Source organism: Macaca thibetana, chromosome 15, assembly GCF_024542745.1.
Source record: "Macaca thibetana thibetana isolate TM-01 chromosome 15, ASM2454274v1, whole genome shotgun sequence".
In the NCBI taxonomy this organism is placed as follows: Eukaryota; Metazoa; Chordata; class Mammalia; order Primates; family Cercopithecidae; genus Macaca; species Macaca thibetana.
In genome coordinates, this window is record NC_065592.1 from 96,262,384 (window position 1) to 96,286,774 (window position 24,391).

General features: G+C 38.9%; 1 protein-coding gene across 4 annotated transcripts; it reads left to right on the forward strand.

Annotated features, from left to right (window-relative positions):
* Positions 1-3: 3 nt before the first annotated feature.
* RMI1 (RecQ mediated genome instability 1) lies at positions 4-24,089 on the forward strand. Of its 4 annotated transcripts, XM_050761188.1 has the most exons (4): positions 4-188; positions 7,300-7,333; positions 19,413-19,501; positions 20,981-24,089. In XM_050761188.1, the coding sequence occupies exon 4, from the start codon at positions 21,017-21,019 to the stop codon at positions 22,892-22,894; it is 1,878 nt and encodes a 625-aa protein (XP_050617145.1). In that variant the 5' UTR covers positions 4-188; positions 7,300-7,333; positions 19,413-19,501; positions 20,981-21,016; the 3' UTR covers positions 22,895-24,089. The 4 variants fall into 4 exon arrangements, with proteins under 4 accessions (XP_050617145.1, XP_050617143.1, XP_050617142.1 ...); XM_050761186.1 differs by lacking the exon at positions 7,300-7,333 and having other exon boundaries at positions 4-308; XM_050761185.1 differs by lacking the exon at positions 7,300-7,333.
* The last annotated feature ends 302 nt before the right edge of the window (positions 24,090-24,391 follow it).

Genomic DNA, 24,391 nt, shown 5'->3' on the forward strand with positions numbered 1-24,391 from the left:
AGGGGCCGGGGAAGGGGCGTTTTCCAGGCCTGAAGGAGTCCTCTGGGGTTGGAGGAGGGGCGCGAGCGCGCGACAAATCGGGCGGGAAGAGGCAAAAAGGGATCTGGGAGAGTGCTGCGGCGGTTCCTGTTCTTACAGTTGCGCGGCCCAGGGACCGCTGTTGCGCGAGGGAAATGCGGGACGCCCAGGTCGGTGCTTGGCCCAGACTTATGCCCCTGTTTCCGCAGCCCACACTTGCGCCCGAAGCCCCTTAGCCCGCCCCGGGCTGTGGGCTGTGGGCTGTGGGCTGCGGGACTAGCTGCGCCGCGGTAAGTGCGGGCCGCCTGCGTTCGCTGTTCTCGGCTCACGCTTCGGAAACCCGCTGTTTGTAACGGTCCGGGGCCTCAGTCAGCCAAGGCTGGGCCCGGAGGCGCAGCTGGCGGTTCTCGGCCCGCTTTGCGCTGGGGCGGGAGCCGGGGAAACGCGGGGCGAGCCTGGGAGTCCTGGAGAACTTCTCGCCGAGAAGAGCACAGGCGGTTTCACAGGGCTCTCCGTTCTGATGAGACTTTCCTCTTGGGTAATGGCGCCTGAGATGGTGGAAGTATTTTGTAGTGTCGTCGCTGTAGTTTATTCCGATAAAATTTTTAGGCAATAAATATTGCACTCGTCTCCTAAGATGAATGCATATCGCTAAATACGTTGTAGACCTCTACTTTCCATTCAAAGCGCCTACCTTGTTGTGGCAGTGATGAAAACAGACAAAAACCCCAAAACCGTCTCCCGCAAACGTGCTCCTGTTCTAGCGGGTTCAGTTCACAGTTGCATTGTATTCGGTTCCTTATTTCTAAGGCTCCTGTGCCAAGCCTTCATGACTTCCTTTGTTAAGGCACATAAGGTCACTTTCAATCGGTGACAACCCTGGGAAATCTCCAGCCTGGTAGTACCCGCTTTCCACATCCTTACTCGTCAACCTTCCGGCCTCCGCCCACAATCCCAAACTCATTTTGAAGCATAAAGATGTTATAATCTGCACATGAAGCGAAATCCACCATTGACCGAATACATTCATGTATATTTTAGTGGTGATGAATTTGTGCTGATTCATTCCTGTTATGTTTCCTTCTTGGGTAATTTGCAAAATATATATACCAGCATTCTTTTTAATGGCCATGATTGCTTCCACCCAGCATCTTTTACTTGCCTGATTAGAGGAAAACTTGTTAAGGTACACTGAGGATTTCATGATGAACACCGGTATTTACATTCTGGGAGGATACGTTAACACATACTGTTAGAACATAATGTCCGGGATTGTGGAGTTTATAAAAGTTCTCTTTAAGTGGTAATATAGTTTTTAAAATGGTCCCCACCATGAAGAGTGTATAGTCTTGTTGGGTAGGTAAAACTTAACTCACATTTCAGCTCTAAAATACAAAGTTCAGAATTTTATTAAATATTCAGCTTTGATGAGATTATGTAGGGGCTGGGAATACTTGGATCATAGAGATTTAATCCGCCAGTTAGGATTTGCAACATTTAATTTTGTCATTGAAAACCTGAGACATGTCATTGACACTAATATGCACAAAGAGCGGTACGGTAATAATGATGCTGTACTTTCTTTAAAGTTAGTATGTATGTTGCGGTCATCATTTTCTTGATAAGCAGTGATGAGTTGGAATCACAAGTTAAGCAGCCCTATATAAGAACTTCTTCCTCCCAATTTCATTGCCAGACCGGACCCCGACTGGTGTAAATTATTCATCCTCTCTAGATGCCATTGTGGGATGGTTGCTGTTTTTCCCCCATTTGATTTCCTCTTTACTTCTTTTAATATTTAGGTTTGCTATTTAAATAACAGGAAAGTCTGTTTTTTCTCCATCCTTTTATTCTCTGTTTGAAATTAAGACTTTTCAACCCACTAATTTTATACCTGTGTTCATTCAAGAACTTACCAATAAATTCATTGACTCCAGTTTTGTGTAATTGGTTCTATGGTGTAATAGTGTAGTGATCATTTTGGACTCAGTGATTTAGACCCAATGTTACTTAGATGTGAGATTTACTTCAGATGGGCTGATACAATTGAGATTGTACACTATCCAGCTGGATTATTGTTTAAAAGAGTATTTATAACTACTGTTTCTTGAGTTCCCCACTGTGTGCTAAACATTGTGCTGGCAGTTTAATACTTTTTAGAGTTCTTTAAGTTGTTAGTTATCTTTGTTTTATGGATGAACGAACTAATACTAAGAAGCTAAGAAACATATCCAAGGTCACATAGCAAAATTGGGTTCCAGATTCTCTTTTCTGTCTTTTCCTTACCTTAGGTTATGGAGGATCCACAAAAATCTCCTCTGATTATTTCTTTTAATTTCCGTCATACACAGTATACATTTTTCCTCCCTAATTTTTGGAGTATCTTCTCAAAAATTCCAGGATTACCTTGAACTCATCCTCAATGAATTAAAATGTAGACTTACCTTTATTGTTTAGATGAAGATAATGGAAATGTGGAGTAGATTTAAATATTCGTTAGTGCTGTTAAGTCTCAGCTGCTGTCGGAATGGCACACGTAATGTCTAAAAGGATGACACTCCTGCCTCACTTTTTATTAAAAAAAAAAATTGGAATATATGAGGCTGACTGAAAATTAATCTAGAAATCAATTAATCTAGAAATCACCTAGACCTTCGTGGTAGGTGATAAAATTTTCCACTTTATTCTCTTTTGTTTAGTTCCTGGCAGTCCAGATCTAGAATGTAGATTAGTGCGGTCAGCCAAGTTTGTCATTCACACAATGCTAATCATCTTTCTTAAAAATGTTTTTTTCCTGATTATAAAATTAATGGGGATTAAGCTATATGTAATTTTATATGTGTTCTTTTCCTCAAAAAAAGTAAATAAATGTATTTCTATGTCATTAAATTATTCCTAAAAATGGCTTCTTTAAAGATTTCATAGCTTTTGATTTCATGGTGGCGGTGAAATATATTTAACTTTTTTCCCATTTTGAACATTTTGTTTGTTTTTTTCAAACTATAAAAACTCACTGGTAAACACTCTGCCACATAAATCTTTGTCTTTATTTTGTTACTTATTGATGCATAAAAGTTGTGCATAGTTTTGGAATATATGTGATAATATATTCAATTAATTTGTAAAGCTCAAATCACAGTACTTGGGATAGTGTCTCCTTAATATATATGGCTTTTTTCTTTTTGGTCCTTTTTTATGATTGTGTCCTTTATTCTGGAAAGTAAAAGAAGTGGATAATATGGTATGAACATACTTTTTTTTTTTTCCTGAGACCGGAGTTTCACTCTTGTTGCCTAGGCTGGAGTGCAGTGGTGCAATCTTCGCTCACTGCAACCTTGCCTCCTGGGTTCAAACAATTCTCCTGCCTCAGCCTCCCTAGTAGCTGGAATTACAGGCATGCACCACCACGCTCGGCTAATTTTTTTGTATTTTTAGTAGAGACGAGGTTTCCCCATGTTGGTCAGGCTGGTCTGGAACTCCTGACCTCAGGTGATCCATCCGCCTTCGCCTCCCATACTGCTGGGATTACCAGCTTTGAACATATCTTTTTTATTATTTATTTATTTATTTATTTATTTCTGAAACAAAGTTTCGTTATTGTCGCCCAGACTGGAGTGCAGTGGCACAATCTAGGCTCACTGCACCCTCTGCCTCCTGGGTTCAGACCATTCTCCTGTCTCAGCCTCCCGAGGAGCTGGGATCACAGGCATGCGCCACCAGGCTCGGCTAATTTTTTTGTGTTTTTAGTAGAGACGGGGCTTCTCCATGTTGGTCAGGCTGGTCTTGAACTCCTGACCTCAGGTGATCCTCCCAAAATGCTGGGATTACAGGCATGAGCCACCACGCCTGGCCCGAACATATCTTAATGTATAATGTAAAAGACATTTTTTCCAAATTTATTATTTTCTTGGACAGTGGAGTTCTTTAGGATCAGGAGCTGTTCTTTGTACATTAGCACACGGGAATTTGTGCTGCCCTTGCTAATCTCCACCTCTGAGCTGCTTCTGCCTGCTTGTGACTATGGTTACCCAATTTCCTAAGCAAAGGAAGAATGAAAACCTTAGGAATTTTCTGAAGGACTAGATGCCATTAATATAATTTACCAAATTATTAAAGGTCTCAATTATTAATATCCAGTCTAAACTTTATAATATAGATCTTATTTAATATTTTTCCATTTGATTAAACATTTTAATAAGCTTTTCTGTAGGAAAAATAACCTATTATACATCATCTTTTTATTATAATTAAGACATGCAGTTGTAGGAATTGTATGAGTATCCTAGATCAATCCTACTTTCTACTTTACTGTTAGGTGAAGAAATCTGTGTAACAGATGTACTTTAGCAGTTATTTTTTTTTCCTCAAGTTCTTGACTTTTTGATAAAATATTTGAGAATAGTTGTGTTGGAATGCTTGTACAGTGTTAAGTATCTCATCACATTTGCTTGTGTTTTACAGGTGTCTTGGTTATCTTTTGGGTGTTCAGTCACTGGAATTTTTTTTCTTTGCCTAGTTATGATAACGTTACTGTAAATTTATAGTATGTTGGCTTCAGAAGTTGAGGGTAGTACTTAGAGTTATGAATTAGCACTGACACATATTTAATGGAATACTTTAGTTGTTGGGGTTTTCTGAGCAGTGTTTTTCAGAATTCGTCCCAACTTCTGGCTGAAAGGAGTTTTGCCACTTGCGGTGTTCAATAGCACATACAACCGGGCGCGGTGGCTCACGCCTGTAATCCCAGCACTTTGGGAGGCCAAGGTGGGCAGATCACGAGGTCAGGAGATCGAGACCATCTGGCTAACACGGTGAAACCTCATCTCTACTAAAAATACCAAAAAATTAGCTGGGCGTGGTGGCGGGCGCTTGTAGTCCCAGCTACTCGGGAGGCTGAGGCAGCAGAAGAATGGCGGAAACCGGGGAAGGCGGAGTGTGCCGTGAGCCGAGATTGTGCCACTGCACTCCAGCCTGGGCGACAGAGCGAGACTCTGTCTCAGAAACAAACAAACAAAAAATAGCACATACAAGGAAGAGCAAGTTTGAAATTAAAAAAAAAAGAATTAAAAAATAAACTGATACATAAGCCTTAGAATATCAGTTTGTAATATTCAAAAAATGTAAAAATTACGTGCTATGTTAGTAGAGTTATAGCAAAAGGAAAAGTAGTACTTAACTGCAGCGCTATGTTGAAGCTATCACAAAGATAAATATAGTAGGTGTAGGTGATATTTTTAAGTTTTTCTTTATTTGATTTTGTAAATGAAACAATTTAGAATGCATTAGATGAACTTGTTATTTACATGAGACCTGAGAAGTTTGTTCGTTATTGTAGCAGCAAACCACTCTTATAGAAAGGCCGTTTATATGTGGATTTTATACATAAGTGGGTTTTGAATTGAGGGACTGATTTTACTTCCTCTTTCCACTTAAGTTGACAGAAAAGTAGGAATGGAGATTAGCAGAATTTATGTTTTAGTTCTGGGTCTGCTGTTGGGTATGATATTTATGCCTTAATCTTCATGTCTCAGTTTCATCATTGTCAAATAGATAATACTCTATCAAAAAATTACTGTTTTGAGGTTTAGATAACATTGTAGATGTAGAAGTACATTTTTCATTGATATCTTTAAAAAAATTTTAAAGTCTTACAAAATAGGTTTTAATTTATTTTCAGCGAAGTCTTCAATTCTCTGTTTATACATCTGTACCTGGTGGGAAATAGAGGATTACTATCTCTGAAATTCATTCTTGTTCATTTTCTGTTCAACCTTGACCTTTTCAGTTCATAACCAATCAGTCTTTCTTCTTTTCTTACTGATTCATTTCTTTTGAAGTTTCAAAGTCAACTGAAAGTACACTTTGTCCTCATTTCAGTTTACCTAATCTAATGTCTGTCATCACATTTTTACAACACCTTTGAAAATTATACTAGGTCCATTTGCCAGCACTGTGTTACTTAAATTTTACTGGAGGAAATAGGCACCTTATTGAATTGGTGCAACTAAGAGCCATGATTTTATTTATTTGTTTGTTTGTTTGTTTGAGATGGAGTCTCACTCTGTCACCCAGGCTGTAGTGCAGTGGTGCGATCTTGGCTCACTGCAACCTCTGCCTTCTGGATTCAAGCGATTTTCCGCCTCAGCCTCCTGAGTAGCTGGGATTACAAGCATGCACCACCACACCCAGCTAATTTTTGTATTTTTAGTAGAGATGGGGTTTCACCATGTTGACTCACACTCCTGACCTCAGGTGATCCACCCACCTCGGCCTCCCAAAGTGCTGGGATTACAGGCTTGAGCCACCGCGCCCGGCCTGCCTTCTTATTGTTTTTATTTTTATCATTTTTCTGCTCCTTTTATGTCTTCTGTTAGATTGTTTTCTTTATTCTGTGTTTTCCTCAGCTAGTTTGAAAGTTGTTACATTTCTATTCTTTTGGTGTTTACCTTAAGTTTTTTAATTGGAGTATAATTTACCTTCAGTAAAATTCATATTTTTTGGTGTATAGTTCTGAGTTTTGATAAACAGATACAGTCATGTAACCACCAACCACCACCACTATTGTCATGTTATAGAACAGTTCCATCACCTCCAAAATTTTCTTTTGCCCCTTGTTGTCAACCTCTTTCCACAGTTCCAGCGTTTGGCAACCACTGAACTGTTTTCTGTTTGTATAGTGTTGCGTTTTTCCTGAATGTCATATAAATGGAATTATTCCTTCACTTATCATACTGAATTAGACATTCATGCATATCATTCCTTGTGTCCATAGTTTATTTTTATTATTAAATAGTATTCCATTGTATGGATATTATCACAGTTTATCCATTGACCAAATTAAGGACATGTGGGTGGGTTTTTTTTGAGACAGAGTCTCAGTCTGTCACTCAGGCTGGAGTGCAGTAGTGCAAACATGGCTCACTGCAGCCTCAACCTCCTGGGCTCAAGTGATCCTCCTACCTCTGCCTCCCGGGGAGCTAGGACTACAGGCATGCGCCACCACATTCAGTTTTTTAATTTTTTGGGAGAGATAGAGTCTCGCCATATTGCCCAGGCTGATTTTAAACTCCTGGCCTCAAGTGACCCTCCCACCTTAGTTTCCCCAAGTGTTGGGATTACGGGTGTGTGCCACCACACCTGGCCACATACAGGATTTTAATGGATGTCAAAATTATTTACTCTCTTGAGTAAATACCTTGTGCATTGCTGGGTTGTATGGTAAGTATATGTTTTGATTTCTAAGAAAATGTTTTCCTTTTGTTTTGTTTTGTTTTGCTACAGGGTCTTGCTCTATCGCCCAGGCTGGAGAACAGAGGTATGATCACAGCTCACTGCAGCCTTGTCCTCCTGGACTTAGGTGGTCCTCCTCCCTTAGGCTTCTGAGTAGCTGGGACTACAGGCATGCACCACAATGTCTGGCTAATTTTCTCATTTTTGTTAGAGACAGGGTTTTGCTGTGTTGCTCAGGCAGGTATCGAACTCCCCGGCTCAAGCAGTTTGCCCTTCTCAGCCTCTCAAAGTGCTGGGATTACAGGCATGAGCCACTGCACCTGGCCCAACTGTTCTCCTTTGTAGAAACCTGCCAAGCTCTTTTCCACAGTGGCTGTGCCATTTTGCATTCTCACTAGCAATGAGAATTCTAGTACTTGGTATTGTCAGTTATTTTTTATTTTACGTGTGTAGTGATATCACCTTTGATTTTAATTTTGCATTTCCCTAATGTCTAATAATATTGAACATGTTTTCCTGTGTTTATTTTCCATCTGCGTATTTTCTTTGGTGAAGTATCCATATCATTTTTCTTTTTGCCTTCTGTTTGTTTTTTTGTTGAGACACGGTCTTGCTCTGTTACCCAGGCTGAATGCAGTGGTGTGACCTTGGCTTACTGCAGCCTTGACCTCCCAGACTCAAGTGATCCTCCATCTCAACCTCCTGAGTAGTTGAGACCACAGGCACATGCCACCATGCCCACCTAATTTTGTTTATATTTTTGTAGCGACAAGATCTCAATATATTTTCCAGGCTGGTCTTTAATTCCTGGGCTCAAGTAATCCTCCTGCCTTGGTCTCCCAAAGTGCCAGGCTTATGGGTGTGAGCCACTATGCCTGGACTGAAGTATCCTTTCAAATCTCTTTCTCATTTTATGGATTAAATACTTAAATGTAAGACCTGAAACTATGAAACTACTAGGCAAAAACATTGTGGAAATGCTTCAGGACACTGTTCTGGGCAAAGTTTTTTTGGGGTAAAAACTTAAAAGCACAGGCAGTCAGGTGCGGTGACTCACGCCTGTAATCCTGGCACTTTGGGAGACTGAGGCAGGCAGATCACGAGGTCAGGAGATCGAGACCATCCTGGCTAACACAGTGAAACCCCGTCTCTACTAAAAATACAAAAATTGGCCGGGCGCGGTGGCTCAAGCCTGTAATCCCAGCACTTTGGGAGGCCGAGACGGGCGGATCACGAGGTCAGGAGATCGAGACCATCCTGGCTAACATGGTGAAACCCCGTCTCTACTAAAAAATACAAAAAACTAGCCGGGCGAGGTGGCGGGCGCCTGTAGTCCCAGCTACTCGGGAGGCTGAGGCAGGAGAATGGCGTAAACCCGGGAGGTGGGGCTTGCGGTGAGCTGAGATCCGGCCACTGTACTCCAGCCTGGGCGACACAGCGAGACTCCGTCTCAAAAAAAAAAAAAAAAAAAAAAATTAGCTGGGCATGGTGGCGGGCGCCTGTAGTCCCAGCTACTTGGGACGCTGAGGCAGGAGAATGGCGTGAACCCAGGAGGCGGAGTTTGCAATGAGCCGAGATTGAGCCATTGCACTCCAGCCTCGGTGATAGAGTGAGACTCCATCTCTTAAAAAAAAAAAAAAAGCACAGGCAATAAAAGCAAAAATAGACAGATGGAATTATATTAAACTAAAAAGCTTCTGTACAGCAAAGGAAATAACCAACAAAGAGACAACCTATTGAATCAGAGAAAATATTCACAAAATATCCATCTGACAAGGAATTAATAACAAGAATATATAAGGAGCTGAAACAATAGCAAAGAGCCAAATAATCTGATTTTTAAAATGGGCAAATGGTCTGAATAGGAATTTCACAAAAGAAGATGTGCAGGTGGCCAACAGGTACATGAAAAAAATATTCAACATCGTGAATCAGGGAAATGCAAATCAAAACCACAAAGAGATTTCATCTCACCCCAGTTAAAATTGCCATCAAAAAGACAAAAAAAAAAAAAAAAAAAAAAAAAAAAGATGCTTGTGAGGATAGAGAGAAAGGGGAATGGTAGGACAGTTTAATTGGGAATATAAATTAATGTAGCCTCTGTAAAAAACAGTATGGAGGTTCCTCAAAAGAATAAAAATAGATCTGCCATATGATCCAGCAATTTCACTGTAAGGTATAAACTAAAAGGAAATGAATGTATTGAAGAGATATCTGCATTCCAGTGTTTATTACAGTACTATTTACAGTTTCCGTGATATGGAAAAGCCTGAATCCATCAGCAGATGAATGGATAAAGAAAATGTGGTTATATATACAATGGAATATTATTCAGCCATAAAAAAGAATGATCCTATCATTTGCAGCAACATGGATGTAACTGGAGAACATTATGTTCAGTGAAATAAGCCAAGCACAGACACATATTGTATGTTCTCACTCATGTGGGATCTAAAAAAAGTTGATCTCAAGAAGGTAGAGAGTAGAACAATGGTTACCAGAGGCTGGGAAGGATAGTGGGGGCAAAAGGTATGAAGACAGATTGGTTAATGGGTGTAAAAATACAGTTAGAGGTCGGGCCCAGTGGCTTATGCCTGTAATCCCAGCATTTTGGGAGGCCGAAGCTGACAGATCATGGGGTCAAGAGTTCGAGACCAGCCTGTCTAATGTAGTGAAACCCCGTCTCTACTAAAAATACAAAAATTAGCCAGGCGTGGTGGTACGTGACTGTAGTCCCAGCTACTTGGGAGGCTGAGGCAGGAGAATCACTTGAACTCAGAAGGCAGAGGTTGTAGTGAGCCGAGAGAGTGCCACTGCACTCCAGCCTGGGCGACAGAGCTAGACGCTGTCTTAAAAAAAAAAAAAATACAATTAGAAGGAATAAGTTCTAGTGTTTGACAGCACTGCATTGTGGCTATAGTTAACAGTAATTTAGTAATTCTTTCAAAATAGAAGAGAAGGTTTGGAATGTTCTCAACAGAAGGAAAGAAATGTTTGAAGTGGTAGATATCCTAATTACCCTGATTTGATCGTTACACACTGTATGCATGTATTGGAATATCACATGTACTCCATATATATGTACATTATTATGTATCAATAAAAAGTATTTTGCTCATTTCAATATTTGTTTTCTTTCTTTCTTTTTTTTTTTTTTTTTTGAGACGGAGTTTTGCTCTTGTTGCCCAGGCTGGCGTGCAATGGCACGATCTCGGCTTACCACAACCTCTGCCTCCTGGGTTCAAGCAATTATGTTGCCTCAGCCTCCAGAGTAGCTAGGACTACAGGCATGCGCCACCATACCCAACTAATTTTGTATATTTAGTAGAGACGGGGTTTCTGCATGTTGCTGAGGCTGATCTCTAACTCCCAGCCTCAGGTGATCCACCTGCCTCGGCCTCCCAAAGGGCTGAGAATGTAGGCGTGAGCCACTGTGCCCAGACAATATCTGTTTTCTTACTGAATTTTAAAAATTATTTGGATATTCAAGATATTTCTTTTGTCAATTAGATGTTTCTTCTAGACTGATATGCATGTGTGTGTGTCTTGTCTTTTTATATTCCTAACAGTGTCTTTCATAGAGCAGATGTTTTAAATTCTTTTCTTTTATGTATCATGCTTTTGATGTCATTTTTAAAAAATTTGTGTGTGTGTGTATATATATATATATATATATATATATATATATATATATATATTTTTTTTTTTTTTTTTGAGACAGAGTCTCACTCTGTCACCCGGGCTGGAGTGCAGTGGCGCAGTCTCAGCTCACTGCAAGCTCCGCCTCCTGGGTTCACGCCATTCTCCTGCCTCAGCTTCCCCAGCAGCTGGGACTACAGGCGCCCGCCACCACGCCCGGCTAATTTTTTTGTATTTTTAGTAGAGTAGAGACAGGGTTTCATGTGTTAGCCGGAATGGTCTCCATCTCCTGACCTCGTGATCCACCCACCTCGGCCTCCCAAAGTGCTGGCATTACAGGTGTGAGCCACCGCGCCTGACCTTAATTAATATTTTTTAGAGACAGGTTCTCACTTTGTGTCCAGGGTAGGGTACTGCAGCACAAACATGGCTGACTACAGCCTCAACCTCCTGGGCTCAAGCAATCCTCCCATCTTAGCCTCCCAAGTTACTAGAGCTACAAATGTGTGCCACCACACCCCAGCTTGTTTTAAAATTTTTTTTGTAGAAGTGGGGTCTTGCTCTGTTGCCCATGTTGGTCTTGCACTTCTGTCCTCAAGTGATGCTCCCACCTTGGCCTCCCAAAGTGCTAGGATTATAGGCGTGAGCCACCATGTCCAACCCTGGTGTCATTTTTCTAAGAAAACTTTTAGGAAACCAAGGTCACAAAGATTTTTCTGCAAACCTCTTATACATATTTTGTAGTTTTAGTTTTTACATTTAGCTGTGTGATCCATTTTGAATTAATTTTTATACATAGTTTGAGGTGTTGGTTGAGGCTCATAGTTTTTTGCATATGGATATCCAGTTGTTTCAGTGCCATGTGTTCAAATGACTATCCTGTTTTTGTTGAATTACTTTTACAACTTTGTGGAAAATCAATTGATCATATATATGTGTGTCTATTTGTAGACTGTCTTCTCTTCCTATTTTCCAGTATGTTAATCCTTTTGTCAACATCTCACTGTTGATTATTGTAGCTTTCTATGAAGTCTTAATGTTAGATAGTGTGAATCCTCCAACTTTGTTTTTCTTTTCAAAATTGTCTTGGCAATTCTAGTTCCTTTGCCTTTCCATATAAATTTTAGAATCAGCTTGTCATTTTTGTAAAAAGATTGCTGGGGATTTGAATGGAATTGCATTGAATCTATAGAACAATTGGAGAGAACTGAAACCTTCACCAGATGAAGTCTTCCAATCCATGAACACATCCATATCTCTCCATTTGCTTAGGTTTTTAATTTCTTTAATCTGTAATTTATAGTTTTCAGCATAGTGTTTGCCTTTTAGGTGCTATTATAAAATGTACTGTTTTGTCCATTGCTTGTACAGTTGGTAACCTTATTTGAAGGTTTGAAGACACCTCATTTAATATGTATTATTGAATCATTAACATTGAACTTACACAGCCAATAGTGCTATAACTCATGCCTGAATAAGCTTATCTAAAATACAGATTTTCTCCACAAGGCAGATCATAGCTTCCTTGTGCTTAGGTACACTAGGTAGCACTTGAGCACTGTGCCAGGGGACCGTTTTAAACATCAAAATTACTGGGGAAAAAAAAAAAAAAAAAAAGCACAAAAACATGGCACTAAGTAGAGCACTAAAAGGAGACTTGTTTATTGTATGAGACCTGAACTAAAAAGACACAGTATCACTTTGACCTCAGCTGGGAATGTGTATGTTGGATGACTCAAATTTTTCACTGCTCTGTACATGTTCATGAATGACCATGAGAGTGCAGTAAATATTGATTTTGGGATTACAAATAAATTTTAGTGAGTAGGCAAATTAGGAATCTGTGAATGAAGATCAACTATATAAAAGTAAAATTGACTTTTGTGCTATATATTGGCCTTATATCCTGGATCTTGCTAACTCAGGTGATAGAGCTTTTTTGTTGATTCTTTGGCATTTTCTTCATCAATATTCATGTCATCGGCAAATAGGGGTACTTTTATTATTCCTTTTTTCTCTCTTTCTCTCTTTTTAAAATTGTAGTAAAAAGCACAGCAAATAAATTTACCCACTGGTCTGGTTGCAGTGATGTTTACAACCAATTATAGATTTCTTTGTTCCTTCTCCATTTCCACTGCCTTACTTGAGTAGCCTAAAAAAAAGAAAAAAAAATACCCTCTTAACAATTTTAAGTACATTTTATGGCATTGTTAATTATGTGCATATTGTTGTTCAATAGTTATCTAGAACTTTTTCACCTGGCATTACTGAAACTACCCATTTAGTGACAGCTCCCCATTTCTCCCTCCCCACAACACTTGATAACCACCATTCTGCTTTCCGTTTCTATGTGCTTGATTACTTTAGGTACCTCATATAAGTGGAATCATGCAGTATTTGTCCTTTTCTGATTGGCTTATTTTACTTAGCATAATGTCCTCAAGGTTAATTTATGCTGTGGCATATGATAGGATTTACTTCTTTTATAATACTGAACATTCCATGGTATGTATATGTTGTATTTTCTGTATCCATCTATCAGTGGACATTTCGGTTGTGTCTATATGCTTAATGTTAGCAATGCTGCAATGAACGTGGATTGTGCAGGTATCTCTTCAAGATCCTGTTTTCAGTTCATTTGGATATACACCTAGAAGTGGGATCATATGGTAGTTCTAGTTTTAATTTTTTGAGGAAGCTCTATACTGTTTTCCATAGTAGCTTCACCATTTTACAGTCGTACTAACAGTGCACAGGGGTTTCAGTTTTCCCACATCCTCTCCAATACTTGTTATTTTCTTGTTTTTTGATATTGGCAATTCTAACAGGTATGAGGGTGAGATCTCATTGTGGTTTTGATTTTTATTTCTTTTATGATTAGTGATGTTGAGCATCTTTTCATATGCTTGTTGACCATTGTATATCTTTTTTTTTTTTTTTTAAGATAGGGTCTTGCTTTGTTGCCCAGACTGGGGTGCAGTCGCACGCTTATGGCTCACTGCAGCCTTGACCTCAAGCAGTCCTCTCACCTCAGCCTCATGAGTAGCTGGGACTATAGGCGTGCGCCACCATGCCCAGCTAATTTTTGTATTTTTTCGTAGAGGTGGGATTTCACCATGTTGTCCAGGCTGGTCTTGAACTCTTGGGCTTAAGTGATCCACCTGCCTCTGCCCCCCAAAATGCTGGGATTACAAGTGTGAGCCACTGTTACCAGCTCATTGTATATCTTTGGAGAAATGTCTATTCAAGCTGTTTGCCCATTTTCAAATTGGATTATTTTTTGTTGTTAAAGTTGAGAAGTTCTTTACCTATTCTGGGTAATAACCCCTTATCTGATATGTGGTTTGCAAATATTTTCTCCCATTCCGTAGATTGTCTTTTTCCTCTGTTGATTGTGTCGTTTGGTGCACACAAGTTTTTCAGTTTGATGCAGTCCCATTTGTCTATTTTTGCTTTTGTTTCCTGTACTTTTGGTGTCATATCCAAGAAATCATAGCCCATTTCAATGTCATGAAGCTTTTTCCTTATGTTTTCTTCTAGGAGTTTTATAGTTTCAGGTGCTACCTTTGTACCTGTAATCGATTTTGAGTTAGTTTTTGTGTATGATGTGAGATAAAGTCCATCTTTAATCTTTTGCATGGGCATGTCCAGTTTTCTCAACACCGTTTGCTGAAGAGAGAATCGTTTTTCCATTGTGGAGTCTTGGCACCATTATCAAAGATTATTTGACACGATACCTCCTGGGATCAAGTGATCCTCCCACCTCAGCCCCCCAAGTGACTGGGACCACCAGAAGGTGACACCACACCTGGCTGATTTTTGTGTGTTTTGTGGTGACGGGGTTTTGTCATGTTGCCCAGGCTGGTCTTGAACTCCTGAGCTCAAGCGATCTGCCCACCTAGGCCTCCCTAGTGTTGTGATTACAGGCATAAGCCACCATGTCTAGCTCCCACATTTTTGTTATATTTTAGATCCAGCTTGTTAGGTCTTTTGATAATTTTCTTTATCCTTAATGTTTTGTATTTTGCCATATTACTGTGTATAAGTGTAGATTTTACTATTGATTAGCAGTAGAGAGTTTTTTCAACCTAGAAAATAATATCTTGCAAAAATTTCAACCATTATTTATTTATTTATTTTGAGATGAAGTCTCACTCTATCACCCAGGCTGGAGTGCAGTGGCGAGATCTCGGCTCATCACAACCTTCGCCTCCCGGGTTCAAGCCATTCTCTACCTCAGCCTCCTGAGTAGCTGGGATTACAGGTGCATGCCACCATGCCCAGCTAATTTTTGTATTTTGAGTAGAGACAGGGTTTCACCATGTTGGCTAGGGTGGTCTTAAACTCCTGACCTTGTGATTCACCTGCCTTGGCCTCCCAAAATGCTGGGATTACAGGCATGAGCCACCACGCCTGGCCTCAACCATATTATTTTTTAAAAAAACATTTCCTTCACCTCTTCTATTTTTTCCTTCTGAAACTGCAATTATTTCACTGTTGGAACCTATGTTCCCTATTTCTTAGTTCTTTTTTCCTCACTGTGTAATATCTTAATCTTTTCTTTATACTGTGTTCTAGGTAATTTCTAATACATAAGTTATCTCTTCATTTGTTGTTAGCCGGATATTTATCCCATCTATTGATTTTAATTTTAAAGACCATTTTCTATTTCCGAGATTTACAATAGATTCTTTTTATAAATACCTGTGATCATTTAATTATCTTCTATTCTTCTTTTAGGATGTTAGTCCCACTTAAGTATATTTAGTATGCTCAAAGAGATTAAAAAAATTAAGATTCTTCATTTAAAAAACGGTCTTCAGGTGTAAATTCTATTTGCTGTGTCTGCTTATTGGTAGTAATTTTCCTAAAGTATATTATAATTTTGGTTTGTGGGCTCACGTTGGATTTTTTTTTCCTGTGTGTGTTTTACCCCTTTTGTGTGGCTTTGGAGTGTACTCCACCTGTCCCTCTGGCTGACATAGCTCTAGGTCAGCTGTTTCATTAGGAATTTGGGTTTTTACTTTGGGAATAGCCTAGTTCTGGACGACACTACATTTGTTATATTTGTTACGCAGGCCCAGTGTCTATTCTCAGGGTAGCTCTGTTCCTGCCACAGTTGGGTGGAACTTTTTTTGGCCCAGTTCCAGCAAGGAGTCTGTTTCTGGTCTTCTGTTCCATGCATGGCATGCTGGACTTCTGGAGCGTCACAGCTTTAGCTACACTGTTTTTAGTTAAAAGCCCTTCTCCTGGGGGCTGCATGGCTTTAGTGCCCACTTAACCACTCTAAATTTGTCAACCACGAAGATCTTACTTACACTCTTATTGAGTGTAGCTAAATATTTAAAGTTTTATCTAGTTTCTTGTATATCCTTCTAGAGGTACTTTATGTTTATATAAGTAATAATGTGCTTATTTTCCTTTGTATACAGAAGTTAGCATACTATATATCGTATTATATTAGTTCATTCTCGTTCTGCTATAAAGAAATACCCGAGACTGGGTAATTTATAAAGAAAAGAGATTTAAATTGGCTCATGGTTCTGCAGGCTGTATAGGAACCAGGCTGGGGAGGCCTCAGGAAACTTAAAATCATGGAAAAAGTGAAGGGGGAGCAGGCGCATCTTACGGGGCCAGAGCAAGGGGAGGGCAGAGAGGGAGAAGGTGCCACATGCTTTTTTTTTTTTTTTTAAATCAGGCATTTAGAAACAAAGCATACATTAATTACATAAAAATAGTTTTTGAATAACAGAGTAAGCATCATATTGTCATTAGCAACAACATAGGACATGGGGTGGGATGCAGGACTCTGGGTGGTTTTAAAGATAGAGGTGGGTGGGTTTTTCCCCCCCCCCTTTTTTTTTTTGTAGGGCTCTGGGTGGTTTTAAAGATAGAGGTGGGTGGGGTTTTCCCCCCCTTTTTTTTTTTTTTTGCAGGGCTCTGGGTGGTTTTAAAGGTAGAGGGCGGTTCCCACCCCCTCCCTTTTTTTTTTGAAATGAAATTTTGCTCTTGTTGTCCAGGCTGGAGTGCAATGGCACAATCTCAGCTCACCACAACCTCTGCCTCACAGGTTCAGGCGATTCTCCTGCCTCAGCCTCCTGAGTAGCTGAGATTACAGGCATGCGCCACCACACCTGGTTAATTTTGTATTTTTAGTAGAGACAGGGTTTCTCCATGTTGGTTAGGCTAGTCTCGAACTCCCAACCTCAGGTGATCCGTCTGCCTTGGCCTCCCAAAGTGCTGGGATTACAGGCATGAGCTACTGTGTTCGACCCTTTTTTTCCCTTAATTGGGGGGGAAAAAAAAAGTTATTTGTTATTCCTGACTTAAAGCAAGAACAAATGCCTCCCTGGACCCTGGTGGGCTGTGTAACAGGGAGGGTCAGGGAGGAGTGAGAAGGGCTCTGCACCTACTGGGAGTATGGTGTCATATGGAAAACTGGCACAGGGGCTTCTTCTCCTCCTCTGTGCCACACACATTTTTGAACAACCGGATCTCAGGAGCACTCACTATCACGAGAGCAGCACGGAGGGGGAAATCCACCCCCATAATTCAGTCACCTCCCACCAGGTCCTACCTCCAACACTGGGGATTTGGGTGGGGCCACAGACCCAAACCATATCACCTATACTTTGCTTTTCTTAATAAGATAGGGAGTATTTTTTTTTTTTTTTTTTTGAGAGACAGAATCTTGCTCTGTCTCCCAGGTGGAGTGCAGTGGTGCAGTCATAGCTCACTGTAGCTTCAACCTCTGGGCTCAAGCAATCCTCCCACTTCAGTCTCCCTAGTAGCTGGGACTACAGGCATGCACCACCATGCTCAGCTAATTTAAAAAAAATAATAAATAAATAAATTAAAGATGGGATCTTGCTTTGTTGCCCAGGCTGGTCTTGAACTCCTGGGCTCAAGTGATCTTCCCACCTTGGCCTCCCAGAGTGCTGGGTTTACAGGCGTGAGCTACCATGCCCAGCCAAGATAGGAAGTATTTCCATTTGGTAAATCAGAGGGCTGGCATGGAGATTTGGTTTCTTTGTTAAGGAGACCTGCTGATTTGACCTGCATAGTTTATCTTCATCACAATGGGTAGAGACTTTTCCTATTTTTGAATTTTTACATTGTTTTTTACATATAGTTTAAAAAATGTTTATCCTCTCATTTTTTTAATATAAAGATGAATCAGTTCTCTAATTGTGACCTTAACTTCCCCATGTCCTTTGAATTTTCATCATCCATTAAATTAAATTAATAATGTACCTACTGTTTATAGGTTCCTGAGAACTATGTGCTTCTATGTCTTCTTTTGTGGGATATTTAAAAAATATTAATGGTAACAAGCACTTACATACATTTACTATGTGTTAGCACAGAAGTATAGAACAAAAGAGGAGAAATTGTTTGGAGGCAGTGATAAGGAGTCTATGTCACTGAGAAATATGAAAAGATGTTCAACCACTAGTATTAGAATCAGCAATAAACTGAAGTTTTAGTTCCTTCCATTTCTCATGCACATGCTACATTTCTTTCAGCTGTTTTTGGGGATGCAATGTAAAATAGTTTTGTTACAGCAGTAGCTTAAGGTGAGCTGTATTAGCATTTTCAGGGTTTAAACCCCTAAAATCTCAGGTAGGTATATATTATTTTCTTGAGAACCTACAAAAAAATCTCATTCCACTAATTTCAGAGCAGTGTAGGACTTATCCAATGTAGGAATTGGTTGTTCAGTCTAAAATAATGGCCGGGCACGGTGGCTCACACCTATAATCCCAGCACTTTGGGAGGCTGAGGCGGCCAGATCAATTGAGGTCAGGAGTTTGAGACCAGCCTGGCCAACATGGTGAAACCCTGTTTCTCCTAAAAATATAGAAATTAGCCAGGTGTGATGGCGCATACCTGTAGTCCCAGCTACTGGGGATGCTGAGGCAGGAGAATCGCTTGAACCTGGGAGGCAGAGGTTGCAGTGAACTGAGATCGCGCCACTGCAGTCCACTCTGGGTGACAGAGCAATACTCTGTCTCAAAGAAATAAAATAATATAAAATAAAATAACAATAAGTATAGTTTTTAAGTGGCTGCTTTTTGTCAGTTGCTGTAGTAAGTACTATAAGTCTAATAGTATACATTTACTGAGTTCTTGCTATGTGCCAGGTGCTGCTTTTTCCATATTAATCTAATCTTAGTAACAAGCCCGTGAGGAAAATCCTGTTATTCTTGTTTTACAAATAAGATAAGTAGGATATCGTGAAGTTGAGTAACTTGTTTAGAGTCACAGAGTTTATGAGTTTGTAAGTCTAGCACCAGAGATGTATTCAACATCAAATATTATACCTCCTATCTTCTTTAATTTTCACAGTAAGCCTATGAGGTAAGTATATAGGACAGGAAACAGAGAGAGTGTGTAACTGTCTCATGGTCACTTGTTTCTGATCCCCATGAACCATACCATCAAACTCTTGCACTTAAGAAAATAGTCCAGTTTTTATACAACTTCATCTTACAACTCTTACTGCTTCTTGTCTTATCTCCCAGGGCCATTTCTGAGCAGTAGAGGTTTCAAGTAATCCACTAACAACCAGTTCCAAATTCTGTGGTCAAATCCTGTGCTGCTGTTCCAAGTGGTAAGTTTTCTTATGGACATAGTAAAACTTTAATATATTCTATTCATAAGTATCTTCATCTGTAAAAGGAACAAAGTATACTTTTGTGAACACATGATTGATTAGGCTTTATTGTTTTGCTACTGCTTTATCATACTGAGAAAGTCAGAAGTTAAATATTAATATATTTGCCTGGCACAACTTTTGAAAATATTTAGCCCAACAAATAAGATGCTTTACGTCTATCAGCTCGGTCTACTGTTATTTGTTATAATTCTATCTTGGCCGGGCGCGGTGGCTCACTCCTGTAATCCCAGCACTTTGGGAGGCCGAGGCGGGTGGATCACGAGGTCGGGAGATCGAGACCATCCTGGCTAACACGGTGAAACCCCGTCTCTACTAAAAATGCAAAAAATTAGCCGGGCGTGGCGGTGGGCCCCTGTAGTCCCAGCTACTTGGGATGCTGAGGCAGGAGAATGGCGTGATCCCGGGAGGCGGAGCTTGCAGTGAGCCAAGATCGTGCCACTGCACTCCAGCCTGGGCGACTGAGTGAGACTCCGTCTCAAAAAAAAAAAAAATAATAATAATTGTATCTTTAGACCACATATTCAAGTGCTAAATGGACAAACACAGTGTTATGTTTTAATAGAGTTAAATTAGAACTATTATACATACATGAAGAACATTAGTGAACATTGTTTCTTAACTAAATTTTAAGTGATTACAATCTGATTATTAGATCAATTATAATATATTATACACTAGTCTCCCTTTCTCCGTGGTTTTGCTTTCCATGGTTTCAGTTATCTGCAGTCAACCAAGGTCTGAAAATATTTAGTGGAAAATTCTAGAAGTAATTCATAAGTTTTAAATTTAGTGCTGTTCCAAATAGTGTGATGAACTCATACCCTGGACTTCAGTCATCCCTTTGTCCAGCATATCTATGCTGTTTATGTTACCTACCCTTTAGTCACTTAGTAGCTGGTTGGAAATCAGATTTAAAAAAATAGTGTATATTAAATTTGGTAATATTTAGAGTTCCAGACATCCACTGGGGGTATTGGAGCATATTCCCCACAGATAAGGGAGGCTACTGTAACTACTGTTTACTGAGTATCCTTCATAGGTCTGACATTATGCTTTACAAATATAATTTGTGTGATCCTGTTAACAGTCCTATAAGATAGATGGTAGTGTTGCCATTTTATATAGGAAAAAACTGGTTACAGAAGTTCAGAATTTTATATTAGGTCACATAACTTGTAACTTGACAGAGCCAGCTTTCAAACCTAGGTATAACTGTCTCAAACCTTTTGATTTTCTCATTATACCATCTGATTATGTGTAGTGTTTGAATTTTGATCACGTAAAAAGTAAAGATTTTTAAGATGCTGAAGAGTGAAAAATCTAAAGGGTGTGCCTGTCTGTACATTTTAGAGAATTACAGAAGCTGTATTCAAATATACTGAATTACCTAATTTTTTTGTTTGTTGTTTTCAGGTAATAGATGCATATTATTTCTTTTATTTAAAAGAAATGAATGTGACTAGTATTGCATTAAGAGCTGAAACCTGGCTTTTAGCTACATGGCATGTTAAAGTACCTCCGATGTGGCTGGAAGCTTGTATTAACTGGATTCAAGAAGAAAATAATAATGTTAACTTGAGTCAGGCCCAAATGAATAAACAAGTGTTTGAGCAGTGGCTCCTTACTGATCTGAGGGATTTGGAGCATCCTCTTTTACCTGATGGCATTTTAGAAATTCCAAAAGGAGAACTAAATGGATTTTATGCTCTGCAGATCAATTCCTTGGTTGATGTAAGTCAGCCTGCATATTGCCAGATACAGAAGTTGAGAGGAAAGAATACAACAAATGATCTAGTTACAGCTGAAACACAAGTAACCCCAAAACCTTGGGAAGCAAAGCCTTCACGAATGTTGATGCTGCAGCTAACTGATGGAATTGTACAAATACAGGGAATGGAATATCAGCCTATTCCAATTCTTCATAGTGATCTTCCTCCAGGTACAAAAATTTTGATTTTTGGAAATATATCTTTCCGTCTTGGTGTTCTCTTATTGAAACCAGAAAATGTGAAAGTATTAGGAGGTGAAGTAGATGCTCTTTTAGAAGAATATGCCCAAGAAAAAGTACTTGCAAGATTAATAGGGGAACCTGATCCTGTACTTTCAGTCATACCAAACAATTCTAACGAAAACATTCCCAGAGTTACAGATGTTCTAGATCCTGCATTAGGTCCTTCTGATGAAGAACTCTTGGCAAGTCTTGATGAAAATGATGAGCTTACAGCAAATAATGACACTTCCTCAGAAAGGTGTTTCACCATGGGTAGTTCCTCAAATACCATTCCCACAAGACAGTCAAGTTTTGAGCCAGAATTTGTTACTTCTCCAAGACCAAAAGAGGAACCATCAAACCTATCTATGCATTTCATGGATGGGGAATTAGATGACTTTTCATTGGAGGAGGCCTTGCTTTTAGAAGAAACTGTCCAGAAAGAACAGATGGAAACTAAAGAATTGCAGCCATTGACTTTTAACAGAAATGCCGATCGAAGTATAGAGAGATTTTCACATAATCCTAATACTATGAATACTTTTTCTTTGACTTGCAAAAATGGAAACAATAATTGGAGTGAAAAAAATGTATCTGAACAAATGACTAATGAAGACAAATCATTTGATTGTCCATCTGTTAGAGACCAAAACAGGAGTATTTTTTCAGTTCATCGTAATGTACCCTTAGCCCATGATTTTACAAATAAAGATAAGAACTTAGAGACAGATAATAAAATAAAACAAACCAGCAGTTCAGATGGACATTCCTTAAATAGTAAAATATTAGATAGAGAGGTGGTCAATTATGTACAGAAAAGGAGTTCACAAATTTCTAATGAAAATGATCGTCATTTACAGACTTGTTCTTTAAGATTACCAGAGAATAGCATTAATTTTTCTATTGCCATGGATTTGTATTCTCCACCCTTTATCTATTTGTCTGTTCTACTGGCCAGCAAACCAAAGGAAGTTACAACAGTGAAAGTGAAAGCATTTATTGTAACCTTAACTGGAAATCTCTCAAGTTCCGGTGGCATTTGGAGTATAACTGCAAAGGTGTCTGATGGTACTGCGTATCTAGATGTAGACTTCGTGGATGAAATACTGACTAGCCTGATAGGGTTCTCTGTACCAGAAATGAAACAGTTAAAAAAGGATCCTCTTCAATACCAAAAGTTCCTGGAAGGTTTGCAGAAATGTCAGAGAGATCTAATAGATTTGTGCTGTATAATGACTATTTCATTTAATCCTTCCTTGTCTAAAGCAATGGTACTGGCATTACAAAATGTTAATACGGAACACCTTGAGAATCTAAAGAAGCGGTTAAATAAATAAGTTAACTAAAATAGTATTAGGAACAATTAAAAACAACAAGGAAATATTTAGAATTTGTTCACAATTTTACTTGTGAGACTTTGTGTAAAAAGGAAAGATGAAATTACATAACTTAGTTTAATTTTAAAGTGTTTAATCATGTTTGTTATATGTGGAGCTTTTTAACATAAGTTAATCTTTTTTTTTTTTTTTTTTAAAGACAGGGTCTTGCTTTGTTGCCCAGGCTGGAGTGCAGTGGCATGATCCTATAGTTATTGCACTGACCTCCTGAGCTCAAGCAATCCTCCTGCCTTAACCTCTTGAGTTGCTGGGACTCTAGGCATATACCACCATGCCCAGCTAATTTATTATAATTATTATTTTGTAGGGACAGAGTTTTGCTCTGTTGCCCAGGTTGGTCTCAAACTCCTGGCCTCTCAATCCTCCTGTCTTGGCCTCCAAAGGTTAATTTTTTAAAAAGTAACTGTTAGATGGAGGAATATGGTGACCCACTATTGTTGAGAAATTTGTTTTCCACTTGTCACATAAGATGAATGCTGAAGTATCAATACTGGTGTTCAGTGGTGAGTCATATTGTTGAAAGTTAATAATTATAAAGAGGTAATTTTCCTTCTAATGTGTTGTCTATGGCCATACCAACTGGAACATGCCTGAGCTGTCATAATATGTTGAGTACCCAAAAGATTTGTTTATATTGTTAATCTTAGGAAAAAATAAATAAAATCCAGTTAGATCAGAACATCAAACTTTCAGATGCAAATTGATTTACTGGTTTTTATTTTGCTGATTATAATATTTGGTATATTTAAGGTAATCTAGTTAATTAGATGCTATTTCATAGATTATATTGAATGATTTAAAACTTTATTTTCAAGGATAGTTTATTTTAAACGGCATATTGAAAACATCATTAACAAGATCCAGTAAGTAGGACATTTATTGGATTAAAATAAGGCATTTATCTATGTCTTTAGGTGTCATTGTTCCCTTTCTGAATTAGCTGTACATCTAAGCCTTCCTTTGGTTTTAAGTGCTGATTTTTTTTATTTTTTAAGAGGGGCTGTTTACCATTCTTCCACTGTGCTGTTGTAAAGTTGTATTGGAAAGGTAATGTCGTTTTTATTAATCTTTTGTCTTAAAATAATTTAAAGTGCTTTGAGTTTTAAAACATTAAACAAATCCTTAAATAACAAAATACATTGGTGTTTTATTTTATTGAAAATAATGTAACAGGAAATATCAGGAAGTAAGATAAATACATGTATGAAAATATGATAATAGAAGTAGAAGAGAAAGATTTTTAAAATATTTCCATTGTTATATCAGGGTTCAAAGCACCAGGACACAGATATTGCTGGTATGTGCCCTAGTAATAATCTTGTCTATATACTTGCATAGCTTTTTAATAAGTGATCTGAGTGGGATAGCCTTATCTTTCATTATCTTTTCATTAAATGCTGTGCTCTTAGACTCTTTATCTCTGTGAATGGGGCTTGA